This window comes from Thermobia domestica, chromosome 2 (assembly GCF_964235325.1).
Source record: "Thermobia domestica chromosome 2, izTheDome1.hap1.1, whole genome shotgun sequence".
NCBI classification, from domain to species: domain Eukaryota; kingdom Metazoa; phylum Arthropoda; class Insecta; order Zygentoma; family Lepismatidae; genus Thermobia; species Thermobia domestica.
Genome location: NC_137455.1, coordinates 88,115,646 through 88,131,775, shown reverse-complemented (window position 1 = coordinate 88,131,775; position 16,130 = coordinate 88,115,646). Strand labels below are relative to the sequence as shown.

Here is a 16,130-nt window from a genome sequence, read left to right as displayed (position 1 = left end):
TAATGAAGTTAAGCCGCTAACATATTACCGGATAACAACAAATATAACGGTAGATATCTATAGCTCATACCATACCCATAAATGTAAGCAAATATTTGAATTCTGCTTTTTGGAATACATAGCAACGAATTCTAGAGGCTCAGATATAAACTAATAGTCATTTTCCCTCTAAAGCATTTCAAGAACCAGTAAAACTCACAAGAAAATAGTACAATTGTTAAGTTCTGTAGTTTTGAGGGCATTTCAAAATAGCGTTTCTATTTTATTTTATTTTATTTTATTTTATTATTTTTTTTTTTTTTTTAACAAAAAAATACTAGGACGTAGGGCGTCATTTCAGACTTCGTTTGAGGAGGGAAAGCAAGAGCACCACTGACCTACGACTATCACGTTTTGTACTAATATATTAGTAGACAATCGATTAAAGGATACGTAAAACTCAAACTCTTGGGGGGGGGGGCAATTAGATTCTTCATTAACCCATTAGTGCATGAAGTTTCCTAGAAGTAATATTTGAGCACAATGTGTTTTTAGAGGTATGTTTAAAGCACTTCAAACGACTCTAGCGGATTCTACCTGATTTTTTAATTCTAGTGGGCGGCAAGCGCCATAAAAAATATCACATGCATGGGAAATACTCGACTAATAGGCCTATACGCGTATTTCACAATGTTTTTATAATAAATAATGCTTTATTCTTCATACAACATTAACCTTGGTTACTTTGGTTAACGGTTTTAGTTATTGACAATGAATTAACATTTCTTTAACAGTCATGTACTTGAAGCATTATTGATATTTCAATAACAATGGCCGCCTTTGAAGGATTTGTCCTGTAAAACCAAAGTGCAAGTTTTTCGAGAGCAAAAACACCCTCTCACGACTGTTAAAGGATCGGGCAACAATGTTTTGTTCGCAAACGTTCTGGATGTGAGGTTATAATGAATTAAAACGTAATTAACCCAATATCCGATTTTTCGTATCATATGCACTAATGGGTTAAATATGATTAAATACTTGTTTAATAGTTTCTGATATTTGTCCCAGAAAAGAAGAAAAGAGATGACAATAAAAAACAAAATATGGTGGGTCTGCAATTATTATAAATATCCGCATCTCGGAATTTCTTACGATTAGAGACATGAAATATGGTGTCTGGAATTTTCACTTATAATAATTAAAATGTGTTTAAGCGTTTTTAGATGTTTTACCTAGAATGCGAGAAGAGGAGATGGAGTGTTTCCTTCTGATGCCCATACGAGACGTTCAAATTTCGTGCCACACTTCCAGTTCAGACGAATTCTATGTGAAAAATGCGGAAAAAAGAACGAACAATATTGCGTACAGTAACAAGAGAGGTTATTTACTAGTTTATTTATATAGTCCTATAAGTTATGTTCTTCTTCAAGGATGTTTGGTAAAAGTGTGAAAAAACCCAATAATCTGTTAAAATAAAAATGTAATTTAATAACTTACTGGCTGTCCAAATTGGATTGCATTTTCCAATATGCGGACATAATCACCTCCTGATAATCGAATGGTACTAAGATGATGTGCCTTCTCCATACTCTTTACATATTTATTAGCTGCTCCCTCTGGGTCAATCATCAGGGGCCATCTTCGAGCATTTCTATAATTAAATAATTTCAAATACTTAGAATTATCAAATAATTACAATAAATTTTGTCAGATTACAGAGAAGCAATCTTACTATATTAATTAAATTACTGAAAAATTATAATTTTCAGAACGTCGGTCATATTTATTGTTCGTAATTTTTCCATGGAGCACGAAACCTGCAACTATCTTATAAAATTTTAAAACTAGATATTCAATAAAATAATTAGGTATGGCCAGTTATATCTGTTCCCAGCCTATATCCCCCGTAAAAATTTCTAGGTCCGGAGAATTGTATTGCTGGAATGAGATAAACAGTGACCAAAATAAAATAAAATCGTAGATAGACATTTGTTATCCTATACGTTATCTTTTGGAACTCATTTTTTAATATGGTGGCTGCTTGAACACTTTCCACATTATCTCGGGAACCACTGACACTTCTTGAGTGATTTAAAAGTATAAATCTGTGTTTTCGGGGTTGTAGAAATCTGATGAAACCATTTCCAAATTAGTTTTAAATAAATTCGAGTATATTCGTACCAAGTATGTGTACTACACACTACGAAAACTGTATAAAATTAAGAAATAGAATTTCTTTTTATTATTTCAGAAGAAAAAGCAAGAATGGCTGATACTTCTGCAACAAGTACTCCGTCCAGGGGTTCAACTTCGTCGTCAACGCATAGAAGAGCACTTCGGTAGCAGAAGATGCATAATCTGTCAACAAAATGTTACAACGATTGACCAGTACGGCTGATGGAATTAAAAGGTTAGAAGAAGTTGCTGAAATTCGAATGATGACGTAAATAAACATACGAAAGCAAAGCAAACGATGGAAGCAAGAATAATGTATCACAGTGGCTACGTCTGTTACAAGGCTTATACTCTGAAAAAAAAATAGATGTAATTTGAAAATCGAATGAAGTCGAAGCAGCCGAAAGGGTTGTTAAGAAAGAGGGAGAATGTTCATTATTTCCATCACAAACATCCTCTCTTCAGTCAGGAAAATGGAAACGTTCTGAACCTAGTACCGTGGTTTCGCCGGAGTTTTTGTCGTGCATCATGTGCGCAAACGTAGCAACTAGAGGAAAGATTTAGGAGATTGTAAAGAAAAATATAGAAAATTTGTGAGTCAATACGTGCAAACTCTTTTCTAGCTGCAACTTGCCATTTCCAAGTCGAGATATTCTGTTGAGTTGCTGACCTGGATATTGAGGGAAAAAAATTACAGCTGATTTGTACGCATGTGAAAATTGTATACAAGGATGCATTAGAAAGAATAAGGGAGCAGAAACAGGAACAGAGAAACGTCAATCATCAGAAAAATTTCTGTGTTTCAAAAAATAAGTGTGAAGTTAGAAACACTTATTAATTCTGGTTATGTCCTGACCTTATCTTAAATAAGACAGTTTATGAAGTCTATCGATAAAGATATATAAGTCTATAACAATGAAATCAAAATATTCAAAATATTCCTGGTACGTACTTATGGTGAATGAATACGCTTTTGCCAATCCGATAGGAAGAATGAATCACTTCTGGTGTTTTCGGCAAGTTTGACACCAGAGGAAATTACGGAAACAGTTCGAGCTAACAATACATTAAAATGTGCTGCAAACATTCTAAGAGAAGATTCACTTTCTGTGGATTTCGGGGTACGTCTAGTATGTGCATACACAGTTTCATCTGCACCGTACGTGTTCCTCTGTGGATTGGGGAATTTAATGGAATATATATAGAATATTTTGATTGGGAGCCATTGTCCCTCTGTGACTGTTTTCCCAGAGGAAAAGTGCAAAAAAGTCTTGTATCATTCGTCTTCTCGTCTATCTCTAGGTGCGCCTTTTTCTGCAAATTGTTTGTGTCCTTCTGCAGATTTCTTCGAACTTTCTTGAAAATACTTCGGAAGGGGCTTAAGTCCCTTCAAACCGTTTTTCCGCAGAAAAAAAAAATATTTCCTACTTTTACATCTAGTATCTGCAGGCATAGTTTCCTCGGATTCGCTTGCGTTCTTTTGTCGATTTTGGTCTTTTTAATATTATTTGGAGATATTTGAATGGGCCCGTTGCTCTCCCTGCAACAGTTTTCTCACAGAAAAGAAAAACCCTGTATTTCTTAATTTTTCTATCCAGGATATGAATACACCTTTTTCTGCAAATGGTTTGTGTCTTTCTGAAGATTTCGAGCTTTTTTGAAAATACTTCGGAAGGGTCTTAGGCTCTGTGACCGTCTGCCCGGCCACAAAACTATGTTTTTGGACGACCAGTGTATTTCTTTTTAACTTTTATTCATGCAACGAAATTATTATTTTACTCAACTAAAAGCTATTTCTCTTTTGGTGAGAATTTCAACTCGTTCTGTGTATGCAGGTGTTCTTCAATCGTTCTTATCGCTTCTTACGATAGAACAAAGAAGTTGTTGTTTTTCAATGCAACGCTCATCGTCTCAACAGAGTATTTCGTCGTAGCAAACTTATTTTTTTTTCTGTAAAATAGTTTCCAACTTATAGTCTTCGTCACCATGACTGTTTTGCATATACGTTTTTCTTAATTACATTTATTAACATTGGGAATATTTTTGGATACGAAGTTGATATTGTGTATGAATGATATTGTATTTATCGTGTTCTCATGCTCTTGTATTACGTCATCCGTCCTGCCGTGAGAACAAACGTTCCTATCCTGCAGGAGTCGTAGGTGGGATGACTCATACACACAATTACCATCGTTCGCTTCTTTCCACTGAACAATTTTACCTATAACAGCAGTGCATAAAAATCTATAACCATGGGAAGAATTTATTAGTTAAGACTGCTACACTTTTTCAACTATTATTTCCAAGCTTCTTTCCCACGGGATCAAATCAAATGTTGCCAGTATTCTTTATTATAAAATCGATCCATTGACATTGTCTATGAATGCGGAAAACATTAACATTTTCTTTATTATTTTACATGGTGCATTGCCAACCCTAAGTATCGAAACGGGTTATTCCCAAGTGTGAGCAGAAGCGAGGAGTTAGCAGGGAGACCCGTTGTAGCAAAAGTGTGGAAAAGTTTGCTGGAGGAATAGGCAGTGCAAGACATCGTAAAGAAGGATAGTATGAAGAATTTTTTTTAGTGCTACATTAATATATACAGGATGTGAAGCAAGATAACAAATACCTTCTGGAGATGTAACGTCTTTTAGGAATCAAGATACCTCAATCAGCAGTATTCCCCCTTTTTCCCCTCGTCATTATCACATAGTGAAAATCTTAGCATAATACGAAGAGTGAATATATAGTGCTAATGATATTCAAACAAGGGCTATGTTTCTAGTGTTCATATAGAGTGTGTGCATACTTACATTTACCATGCAGTGTTAAAAGTTTATTCTTCATTTTGCTTATTTGATTGCCGTAGAGCAATTTCTTCTGTTCGAGCATTTAGCTCTGCCAAGTGAGAATTTTGTGTGTTGTTAATATATATATAATATATATATATTTTGTTCCGTACCCACATATATCTATACTCAATAAATAGGAATTTACCTAAGTAAATATCGCCGTCTTCATTCATGTGTTTGTGAATTCCTGCGAGCAGACGGCTTGCCAGTTACGTGTATGTATGCGTGTGCATACGCAAAAGTAAGTATAACACAACCTGAGTCTCAAAAGCATCAACGTGGCTCATGTCAAATCACTGTTCACATTTCAACATTATCAATCTGCGCCCAACAGAGTATGAGCCTGGACCAGGATTGTTATCAGCTGTTTTCTTAGGGAGTTCTTCGTGAGCCAGCACCCAAGGGAAACGGTAAGTAGCAGCCCCTTGAACCGTTTTTCCCAGAAACGAAAGAATATGGCTCATTTTATTATCTACCTGCAAAATTTAGTTGAAATCGGCGTGCATACTTGCGTATGTTCCATGTAAGTATGTAATTGCACATTAATTTAATGACCAGTAAAACGAAAGCTACCTCCAAGTATATTATTAACGTTAATCGATCGATGTGGTACTTACTTCATAATAATACCATTTTCTATTGAGAAGGAGTCACTTGGCAAACCATGGATATTCCACTGTCGAATTTCGACAGGTTCTCCAAGAACACTTACAAGACTGAAGTCAGCAGAACATATAATATTTAAATCAATCACATTCTGCACCCATTTCTGAGTCTGACTGTTTCTGAAGTCTGCAGTAAAAGCCCCAAGATAGGCTACTACACCAGAAGCAATCAACACATCTCCTAAGAAAGAAAGATGCCAATTTACAATATTTCGTTACTTAAAATGTTAATAATTTATCCTACAATTTGTATATTTTAACTAAATTGCAATCAATTCTTAAAACTATAAAACACATAATATGGTTTACAAAATATTCATATTCATTTGCACTTTCGTGAACTTTTTTCATTTGTTTAAAGCTGCGTTCATACTTCATGTTAGCACTTATTTTATATTAATCGATCACAGGGGGAAAAATCATACTCAAGATTTAATATCAGATCTAAAATGAGGGAAATATATAAAGAAAGAAAAAGAAAAAAATAGATAGAGAGGAAAACTATTTTCATTCAAATTTTATCTGATATTTGTAGCATCTGACTACGAGTATTTTCAATTTAATACAGATTATAAGCATTCCAGGAACTTGCAGTGGTGCCACCCCAATCACGAAATTTTTGTCTGTTTAACATGTCTTATCTGAAATGGAAACTTCCTATTTTATTTGAAGGATTTATCTTAGCTTAGTTATTAAATTTATTGGTTGTAGCAAATAACATGGCCTTCTAACCCATGACTGTTTATTAATTTCAAATACTGCATTCGTCTAACAAAAATAGCAAATATGAAGATGACATATGCAGAGTAATTAATAATTTTCGTAAACAGTTCATAGTTTTGTACTAAATACAACAAAAAAGGAAATAACAGAAAAGAAAAGGAATTTTAACAAATGCTACTGAAAACGTATAACGATAGGGAACATTGTATAGTAACAATGTTTTCAATAAATTAGTATCATAGTCCGTTTTTTATTTCTTTAAGCTTTCTTAATATTCATAAATCATTTCAGGGGGATGTCTCAAAAATCGCCTGACATAGGGTAACTCTGTTATTCTCAGAGTTACAACAAAATGTAAGAGGGGTAAACCGTCTAAAAATATGATATTTTCAATCTAAAGTGAAAGATTTTTTTAAAAATTGGACGAGTCGTTTGGGCTGTACTCTCTTTATGCGCCCGATGTTAAATGAAAATGCAACGTTACCATTTATCTGGACTCGCAAAATAAATGAATGAAATCACAGTCTTTACGTTAACATGTCGATGGCCAGCCCCATTTCAAATATGTCCCCATCCACCAAATTCTTACAAAATTCTTCACCTTCCAATCCAAAATTATTCACTTATCCATCTTCACAAAATTTATCAACGTTGCATTTTCATTTAACATTAGTCGCATAAAGAGTGTACAACCCAAACGGCTCGTCCGATTAAAAAAAATCCTTCACTTTAGATTGAAAATATATTTGCAGACAATTTCGCCTCTTACATTTTGTTGCAACTCTGATACAACGTTGTAATAACAGAGTAAGACTATCCCAGATTTCGAACGTCAATTTTCAACATGGCGTCAGCCGTGTTAATAGGCAAGCTTAATATACAGGGCCGGATTTACCCATCTGGAGGCCCGGGGCTAGAAAAATATGTGGCCCCTGCTGACTTCGCCTAATATATTTCTGTGAAAGTACGCTAGCAAATTTAAGGGAATATGTTTCATATTTTTGGTCATATTTTGTTTTATGATGATAATTGTATCTTTATGATTCTTTTTAAGTAGCCAGTTGAGAGTTTGATCAGAGTGGAGGTCCCTGTCCAGCTTGAGGCCCGGGCTACAGCCCCCCTAAGCCCCTCCCTTAATCTGGCATGTTAATATACCAGTTAAGATACTTTATAAGGTTTTGAGGATTAATAAAGTATTTCACGAAAAAAAACAATAAAACTAAAAGAAGTTTCATGTATGTAGAAAATAATCACGTACTATGCAATAAAGTCTTATCCGTTTAATCAGCTTCATAACCGAATCTGGGTTTGTTTTATTTGCAAAAATCGAATATAGGCCTAGTGTTTTTCTACGTATTTCTGTTCTTAAAATTTCCTACTCGAGATTTTACTTGTTATGACTTCTATTGCTGTCTGAAGTTGGTTATAATACTCGTAATGAACCATAGCATATTCGATAATAGTTTATATTTACGTGTAATATTGCAGTATGATGTCGATATATAGCATGTTATTTACAATCATCACTACATGGCTATACGACCCTAACAGATAACAGAAACATATTCACACACGTTATTACATACGGGACATTTGTTCAGCATGATCAAAACGAAAAATAAGGTTGCCTCATCAACATGTATCCTTATATATTTGAAACCCCGATTCAGTGTAAAGATTAAAAAAATCACCAAAAGTAAAATGAAATCTTTGAGTTTTACGTCCCACGGTTATGCCGGCTAGGCTAAAGGAGACGGTGATGATGAGAAATGAATGAAATGGTGGAATGAAGAAAGTGAGAGGAACGGGAGAACCCCGAAGAAACCCACGCACACGGTATTTGTCCACCACAAAGTTCACTTGGCGCGAGCTGGAATCAAACCAGGGACCCCCAGCACCAGAGGTGAATGCTTTACCACTGAGCCACTGCGGCCTCCAAAGATCACCAAAAGTATCAAAGTGCAAGAGAATATCGGGTTAGTGCATCTACGTTTAAATAAGTAGTTTAATGTTCTGAGTTGCAAAAAGCAAGTAGTAACCAAATACTACTACTACTACTACTACTACTACTACTACTAATAATAATAATAATAATAATAATAATAATAATAATAATAATAATAATAATAATAATAATAATAATAATAGAGCTTCGTTTCACATTTATGAACCTACAGTAGACGTCCAAAATATGCGAATTCAATATTGAAACAGATCTATACTTCCGGCAGCAATAGAGGGATAGTGTGGGATGAAGCCCGTTAAGCGCTAAATGTTTACCACGTCAGATCAAATACAACGAAAGTGATTAAGAATCTCAAAATAGCAACAAAGAAGAAACTATTTAATCTTATTAATGAAATCTACGTCTCGGGAAAAATACCAAGAGACTTCGAGAAAAGCATATTGGTACCTATCCCAAACAGAAAAGACGCACAGAAATGCGAAGAATATAGGACTTAAGTTTGCTTTTCCATGCAACAAAAATACTGTGCAAAATTATCGCACAACGAACAGAAAGGAAAATCGAAGAATGGCTATCGGAGAACCAGTTTGGATTCAGGAGAAAAAGGGAACAAGGGAAGCAATACTGAGTTTATGGTTGATCATGGAACAGCGCATCAGAATAAACAAACCAACTGTGATAGCATTTGTAGATATAGAGAAAGCTTTTGACAACTTAGATTGGAATATCATGTTCAGAGCGTTGAAGAATCTGAAAGTGGATTACAGAGACAGAAGAACAATATACCAACTTTATAGGAACCAGACAGCTGTTATAGGAAGAGGTCAGAAGGAAGCAAGAATAAGTAAAGGATGAGGCAAAGATGTGGACTTTCACCTCTCCTGTTCAACGTCTATATAGAAGAGGCTATGAAAGAATACCTTGATAAAAACGAGAAAGCGTAAAAGTAAATGGTCACGTTTTCAGCACAATAAGGTTTGCTGATGACACAGCATTGATAGCGGAAACGAAAAGGACTACAAAATGAAGATAAATAAGAAGAAAACCAAAGTGATAAAGAACATAAGAGCAGGATAGGAAGAGGCAAATGTATGGCTAGATGGAGAGAAAATCGAAGACGTTAAGATGTTCCCCTATTTAGGAAGTCTAATATCCTCAGACGAAAGAAGTGAAAAAGACGTAAGTTCCAGACTAGCGTAATCTAAACAACCATTCAATAGGAAAAGAGGACTACTAACATTAAGAAATGTGTCGTTGGACGTTCGTAAACGATTTATGGTGTGGAACGTGGCGCTTTACGGATCAGAGACGTGTACATTGAGAAAAGCTGAAATATCCAAGCTGGAAGCATTTGAAATGTGGTGTTGGCGCAGAATGCTGCATATATCATGGACCGAAAGGAAAAGGAATGAAGACGTACTAAAGGAAACTAATGAAGGACGACAGATCATGAAGATAATAGGAAAAGAAGAAACAGCATGCTTGGCCATCTTATTCGGCACTGCGATTTGACCACCGTGCTGATAGAAGGAAAGGCAGAAGGAAAACCAGGAAGAGGAAGACCAAGGATAGAACATCTAGATGCAGTTACGAAAAAGAGACCTTATCAAAGTATAAAACAGCTCTCCTACGGGAGAGAAAAGTTTTAAAATTTCGTATGGTTAAGGAGAAGAGAAGAAGGTCTTAGTAGATGCATACAAAACAAGATGGAATCTACTTTTAAGACGCTGAATCATTCCGAAAATCCGCTTATCGCTATTTATTAATACTTTTGTTCTATGATGTACGCTGAATCGATTGCAGAGAATTTTTCTCGTTCTCTGTTACTGTTTTTCCGCTATGAAAATCAATATTGAAACAGGAACTACTAGTAAATTTCAACCATTTCTGATTTTGGTAGAGTGTAGTGGGTAGTTATGCCACATTTTCTCGTACATTGAATCTATTCCAAAAAATCACTTGTCATTATCTACTATTGTTTTTATTCTATGTCGGTCAACGGTGATATCGGAAATGGTTGATTTCCAGCGCTTTCGGTTTGAATAGAAGATTGACGTCTTGTGAGACGTTGAATAGATTGACAAAAAACATTTCTCGATATAAAGTGTGGACGTGGGCATTACAAAAAGACAAAAAAAAAAAAACCACACTTGAGTTTTAGGGAATTTTTAAGTTGAAAAGGACGTAAAAACTTGTAGCGATAAACCAATGAAGGGTCTTGAGAATAAAGGGTACAATAATATAACTGGATTTTTTAAAAATATTATGACGTTATTGGAGAAGAAATTGTACTCTGAATGATGTGTACAAAGTATGATGGAAAGAAAATAAGGAAGGCAGAGAATTAACAAATTAATGGATGGTATTAAAGGTATAATTCCTACGTCAAGATGAAGTTCCCTAAGGACCATACTGTATGAAAACCCAAATTTATAGCAACAGATCTACGAATTATGAAAAAAGAATATATACTGTATATGATTAATTTTATTGGTAGAGGTAGAAGCCGATCCCTCTATCTCTTAAGTCAAATATGAGTAGCTTCCCACTTACTCTTTATTTGGACAGTCTACCAGCATTCTAGTCGTCCTTCTCAATTTTAACATGCCAGAGAGACCATTAACTTAGATAGTTATATATCTTAGTTTAAGCCACAGAAATTTTGCACAGTTTTAAAAATCTTGGCAATGTCCTTTCAATTAATTATAAGTTCGATTCTATAGGAAATATTTTATTAGAGGCTTACCAAAGAATTCAAAGATATAATTTATTAAAATTTTAATTTTTCAATATATCATTTACCTTGTTTTCATGTATAAGATATTTTCACTTGTAGTTAAACAAACGTAAAATAGAAACCGTAACAACAATTGTTTTCTCTACTATACCTGTTAGAGCAAAATACATTTCTCCAAGATCTTTGGCTAATTGACTCCATCGGTCTTTCTCTCCGCCTAAGCCACTGATCAATTCCTCTGCCCGCTGAAGTTTCTTCTGACACAAATCAACCTCAAACTCTAATTGTGCAAGCCTTTTCTTTTGTTGATCTAAAACTTCTTCCAGGGCACTCAATCTATCCTGTACTTCACGTAGTTGGGCACGTTTTACTTCTAATGCCGCCATAGCTGTGTTAAACGCCTCCTCGGCGACTTTTAAAGCTTCTCTCTTTGGCTTGACCACTTTGATTACTTTGTCATACTTAACAATTGCTATACACCACTTGCATAGACCTAGAGGCAAATAAAGTGTAATAAAAATATTAATAACTAATCCACTATAATCCACTTACAAAGACCTACACGAAACGGAAGTGTAATAAAAGTATTAACCCCTTGCACACCAGGGACGTACGTGTGTACCGTAAAACGGGGCTACTTTCACAGGTTTTGGACTAGTTTAGATGTGTACACGGGACACTTTCTGCAACCAATGAATGATACTATTCTCATCATAACAATAGATATCTAGGCTATCACATCCACTACTTAACCTAAGTCTCTACAAGTAAGTTTTGGCGGGAAGAAATTAAGAAATACCGGTCAATGTAGCCCCGGGGGTGGGGCTACTTTGACATCTTATGTATTTGCTGCATAAGGTCAAAGTTACTCAACGTATAGAGTTATTTTGACATGGAATTTATATAAAGTGTATAAAACACTGTTTTGGCCATGTGTAAGGTACAGTATGCTGTATTTGATAAGCACGAAATCTTTATTTTGTTGTGGTACATCATTATACACCACTATACAAGTTTTTCTAAAGCGTTACTTTTAACATCTTTTACTTTGAACATACACGGTACTTTACCTTACATTGTTACTTTATTTTTTACTCTACTTTATTTTTTTTTTTTTTTTTTTACTTTACTTTACTTTACTTTTCACATAATTACATATGTACCGGTATGTTACCTTTGCATGTAACAATGAAAAGGAAAACCTTAGTCGTCAACATCACAGTCGTAACAAGCATACTGAGGATTTTTTGATCCACCATTACAAAACCTACACACCCATTTTTTGCACAGGACATATTGAATCCACTCTCTTCCACCCTTGAGCGCGAATTAGATTATTCATTTTTGGGGGAAATAAACAGTGGCGGATCTAGAAGTCCTTATATTATATATTGGGGGACAGGAAGGATATTGAGAGGGGGTAGAAATACAATGGGAGAAATCCCTCATCCCCTCCGGCAATTCGCACCGTGGACACCATATCAGCCTTTATCTATGAAAGTATATGAAAATATTCTCACAGGAAGCACGAATTGTTCATCTGTCAAAGTAGCCCCGCTCTATGTCAAAGTAGCCCTAAGTGTCAAAGTAGCCCCGTTTTACGGTACGTTTTAATAACGTTGCACATAAATACCATGGACATACTATTCGTGGTATTATTGCATAGAATTAACTTTTTTCTACCTGGTATTCTTAAACACAGTGTATAATTGTTATTCGGTATTTTAAGCTGTGATTGTTTCACATCTCGATATTTTTAGCCTTCATTTTCACTCGCTAGATGGCATTAGTAATCATTGAGTTCCTGAAAACATACTACGCGGCGTGTTTATGGATGACGTTAGTAGATGAAGGTGGAATTGTATTTCACTTGTTATTGTTGTGTTCTATTGAAAATATGTCTGATTCGGACAGTGATTATATGCCAAATTTGGATGCGGAGGTTGATCACAGCGATAACGGTTTTGAATCAAGTGATGAAAGTGGGGACTTTAGTTGTGGCCCTATTTCTGCAGGTTTGTGGACTTTCATTTCTGATCCGTTTTCCAGGTGAACAAATTTATTAAATAGAATGTAATAATCTGGTATTACGGTCCCTTTATAGATAAATTGGCCTGGTGCACAAGGGGTTAATAAAGAATCCAATATAACACACTTATAAAGATTTATACGAAAACAAAAGTATTACTAAATAATCCACTTATAAAGACTTATATGAAACAAAAGTATTAATAAATAATCTACTACATTCCATTTACAAAGAACTATAAGGAAACAAAAGTGTAATAAAGGTATTAATGAAAGATGCCCCAACGTTTTTTAATAGTATGTTATAATTAGCCTCCTAACTATTTTGTTCATTTGCTATATTTTTAATTACAAATTATAAAATATTACAAATTAAAACCTGAATTTAAACATTTCCCTAATAATTTTCATAAAGAAAAGAAAAAAAGCTACTAAAATTAAACATTATAGGTTATCCAGGTTATTCCGCGAAAATTTCTTCTTGTGCAATAATTCTGACTATAATTTACTCAGTTTTGCTTAATATTACTAAACTTTCAGTAATTTTTTGCGTAAATATAAATTAAGTTATCCTGTGCAATTGCAATGTGATCCACCAAATAACTTTACAATCAATATCTATTAATCCAAACCGAAAACACTTTAAAAAAAAAAGAAGAAGAAGAAGAAGAAGAAAGCAAAGAAATGCATAAAAGAAATTAAAAATATAGCGTGTACTAAAACTATGGCTACATGTACGTAATTTTACTACTATGACCCTTAAATTTTATATGACCGTTATTACTAAAATTTCAAATCTTGTGTAACAGTTTTTTTTTTTTTCGTTTTACCTCTGAATATAAAAGACAAAGGATATCTTTTATTAACATAAAAAAATTACTACTATGACCCTTAAATTTTATATGACCGTTATTACTAAAATTTCAAATCTTGTGTAACAGTTTGTTTCGTTTTACCTCTGAATATAAAAGACAAAGGATATCTTTTATTAACGTAAAATAATTACAGATTAAAACGTCTGAAACAAGAATACATAGTAAAAAATCAGGAATCACGATCACATGTGAATATAATTTTATACATACTCGTACACTATACATATAATGTGCAGGTTCCTATACCAATAGACAATGTACAGAATGTGTAAAAAAATAAATAAAATAAAAAAAAATAAATACAGTGCATTGTGTTCCTTATTCATTCTTCAAGCAAGCCTGGATTCTCGAATGGAGGTTATCGTAGTGGTGTTAGATGTTATCTTGGGAAATGGCGTTCCATGATATTTCCGCTCAGTAAAGGTTTGTCACCGGGCTTGCAGCACGAGCAAAACGCCGTCCAAATCAACTTCCATATAGGCTTAATGGAAAACAAACCTAGGGATCGTGTAGCCCCAAAGAAATGAAAAACACTTGGAAGAAAATGTTATGTTGGCTGGCATTGTTCTCCTGAAAGAGCACATTTTCATGATGGTGCAGGAAGAGCAACAGAACGGCTGGGATGATGCTCTGGATGTACACTGAATTGGTTGATGTTCTCTGTATGAACACGAGAAGTGAATCATTAATTCAGGCTTTGGTTCCCCATATCATGATAATTGAAACTGGTCATATCTGTCGCAGCCCTACATTTGTGGAAGATGGTTTTCAACTAGTCGATAAGTAACGATTATCTCTGATCAAGGCAGAACTGGCTCTTATCACTAAAACATGTTGACGAGCTATTCATCCTTTCAACTATTTCTTTCGTGGCCATTGGAGATGGGCTGTACGATGGCGAGGCATAAAGGGAAGACTGAAGAGCAACAACCATCATCATAGTCCTATGTCCAGTACACAGTTGTAGATGGTCCTAATCTGATACCTTGTTATACAATTTGCAATGTCAGCTCATTTGATGTGAATGTCGAGGCGTGCATCTGTATGCCATTTCCGTTGGTATACCGTGTTTACCTTTCTCGAAGCAATGGTGAAAATATTGATGCACAGCGAACTCTTCCCGTGTAACGTGTTGTGTGGTTTTCTTGAACGACCTTGTGGCCACCCAAGACCTCAATATGTTCTCGCCGGAACTCCAGTAATTGCGCAAATTGATTTAACTCATAGTACATGATAACAGAAATCAATCATAGTAAATTATTATATTGAGAGTTAGCTATTTGGTCTAGGAATTAATTCGTGCGGTTGGTACGCACACATTGAAGCTGTAGTACAAACACAAACTACATAAATACCTTAAGAAAAATATTGTCCATCGCTAGCCACCACTTTCGCCCATCTGTCAGGCAATGTACGGATTCCGTGGCGAAAGAAGTCCTCATCCTTGGAAGCGATCCAGTCAGAGACCTATGTTTCGATATCTTCTGAAGAAGTAAACCGCTGTCCAATCAAATCGTTATTCATGCAATCGAACAAGTAGTAGTCCGAAGGAGCAACGTCTGGTGAATACGGCGGGTGGGGTAAAACTTCCCGTCCGACATTTTCTAAATAGGTTTTGACCGGTTTTGCGACATGTGGGCGAGCGTTATCATGTTGAACAATAAGTTTATCATGTCTGTTCTCCCATTCTGGTCGTGTTCTGGCCAGAGCTTGCTTCAAACGCATTAATTGTCGTCGATAACGTTCTCCATTCATAGTTTCACCCGGTTGCAGCAGCTCATAGTACACCACACCTTTCATATCCCACCATATGCACAGCATAACCTTTGCACAGTGAATATCTCGTTTTGGTTGTGATGGACCTGGTTCACCTGGTTTCACCCAGGCCTTTTTTCGTTTAGGGTTCTCGTAATGGATCCACTTCTCATCACCCGTAATAATTCGATGCAGAAACCCCTTTCTGCTCTGTCGTTGAAGCAGCAATTCGCAAATGGTTTTTCGTCTTTCAACGTCTCTGTCTTTCAATTCATGTGGAACCCAATGTGACATCTTTTGAATCATTCCCATGGCTTTCAAGCGTTTGGAGACTGTTGTTTGATCAACGCCTAATGCTGCTGCAAGTTGTTCCTG

General features: G+C 35.3%; 1 protein-coding gene across 4 annotated transcripts in view; it reads right to left on the bottom strand.

Moving 5' to 3' along the window:
- Dhc36C (Dynein heavy chain at 36C) overlaps positions 1-16,130 on the bottom strand; it is a 365,150-nt gene that overhangs the window by 113,005 nt on the left and 236,015 nt on the right. For all 4 annotated transcript variants that reach the window (XR_014128870.1, XR_014128871.1, XM_081743777.1 and 1 more), the window contains 3 exons: positions 11,249-11,590; positions 5,624-5,852; positions 1,477-1,630 (listed from right to left, as the gene is read on the bottom strand). Coding sequence is in view for 2 of the 4 variants with exons in the window: in XM_081743777.1 (XP_081599903.1) it covers positions 1,477-1,630; positions 5,624-5,852; positions 11,249-11,590 (725 nt within the window). In the remaining 2 variants the exon portion in view is untranslated. The remainder of the gene's footprint in view (positions 1-1,476; positions 1,631-5,623; positions 5,853-11,248; positions 11,591-16,130) is intronic.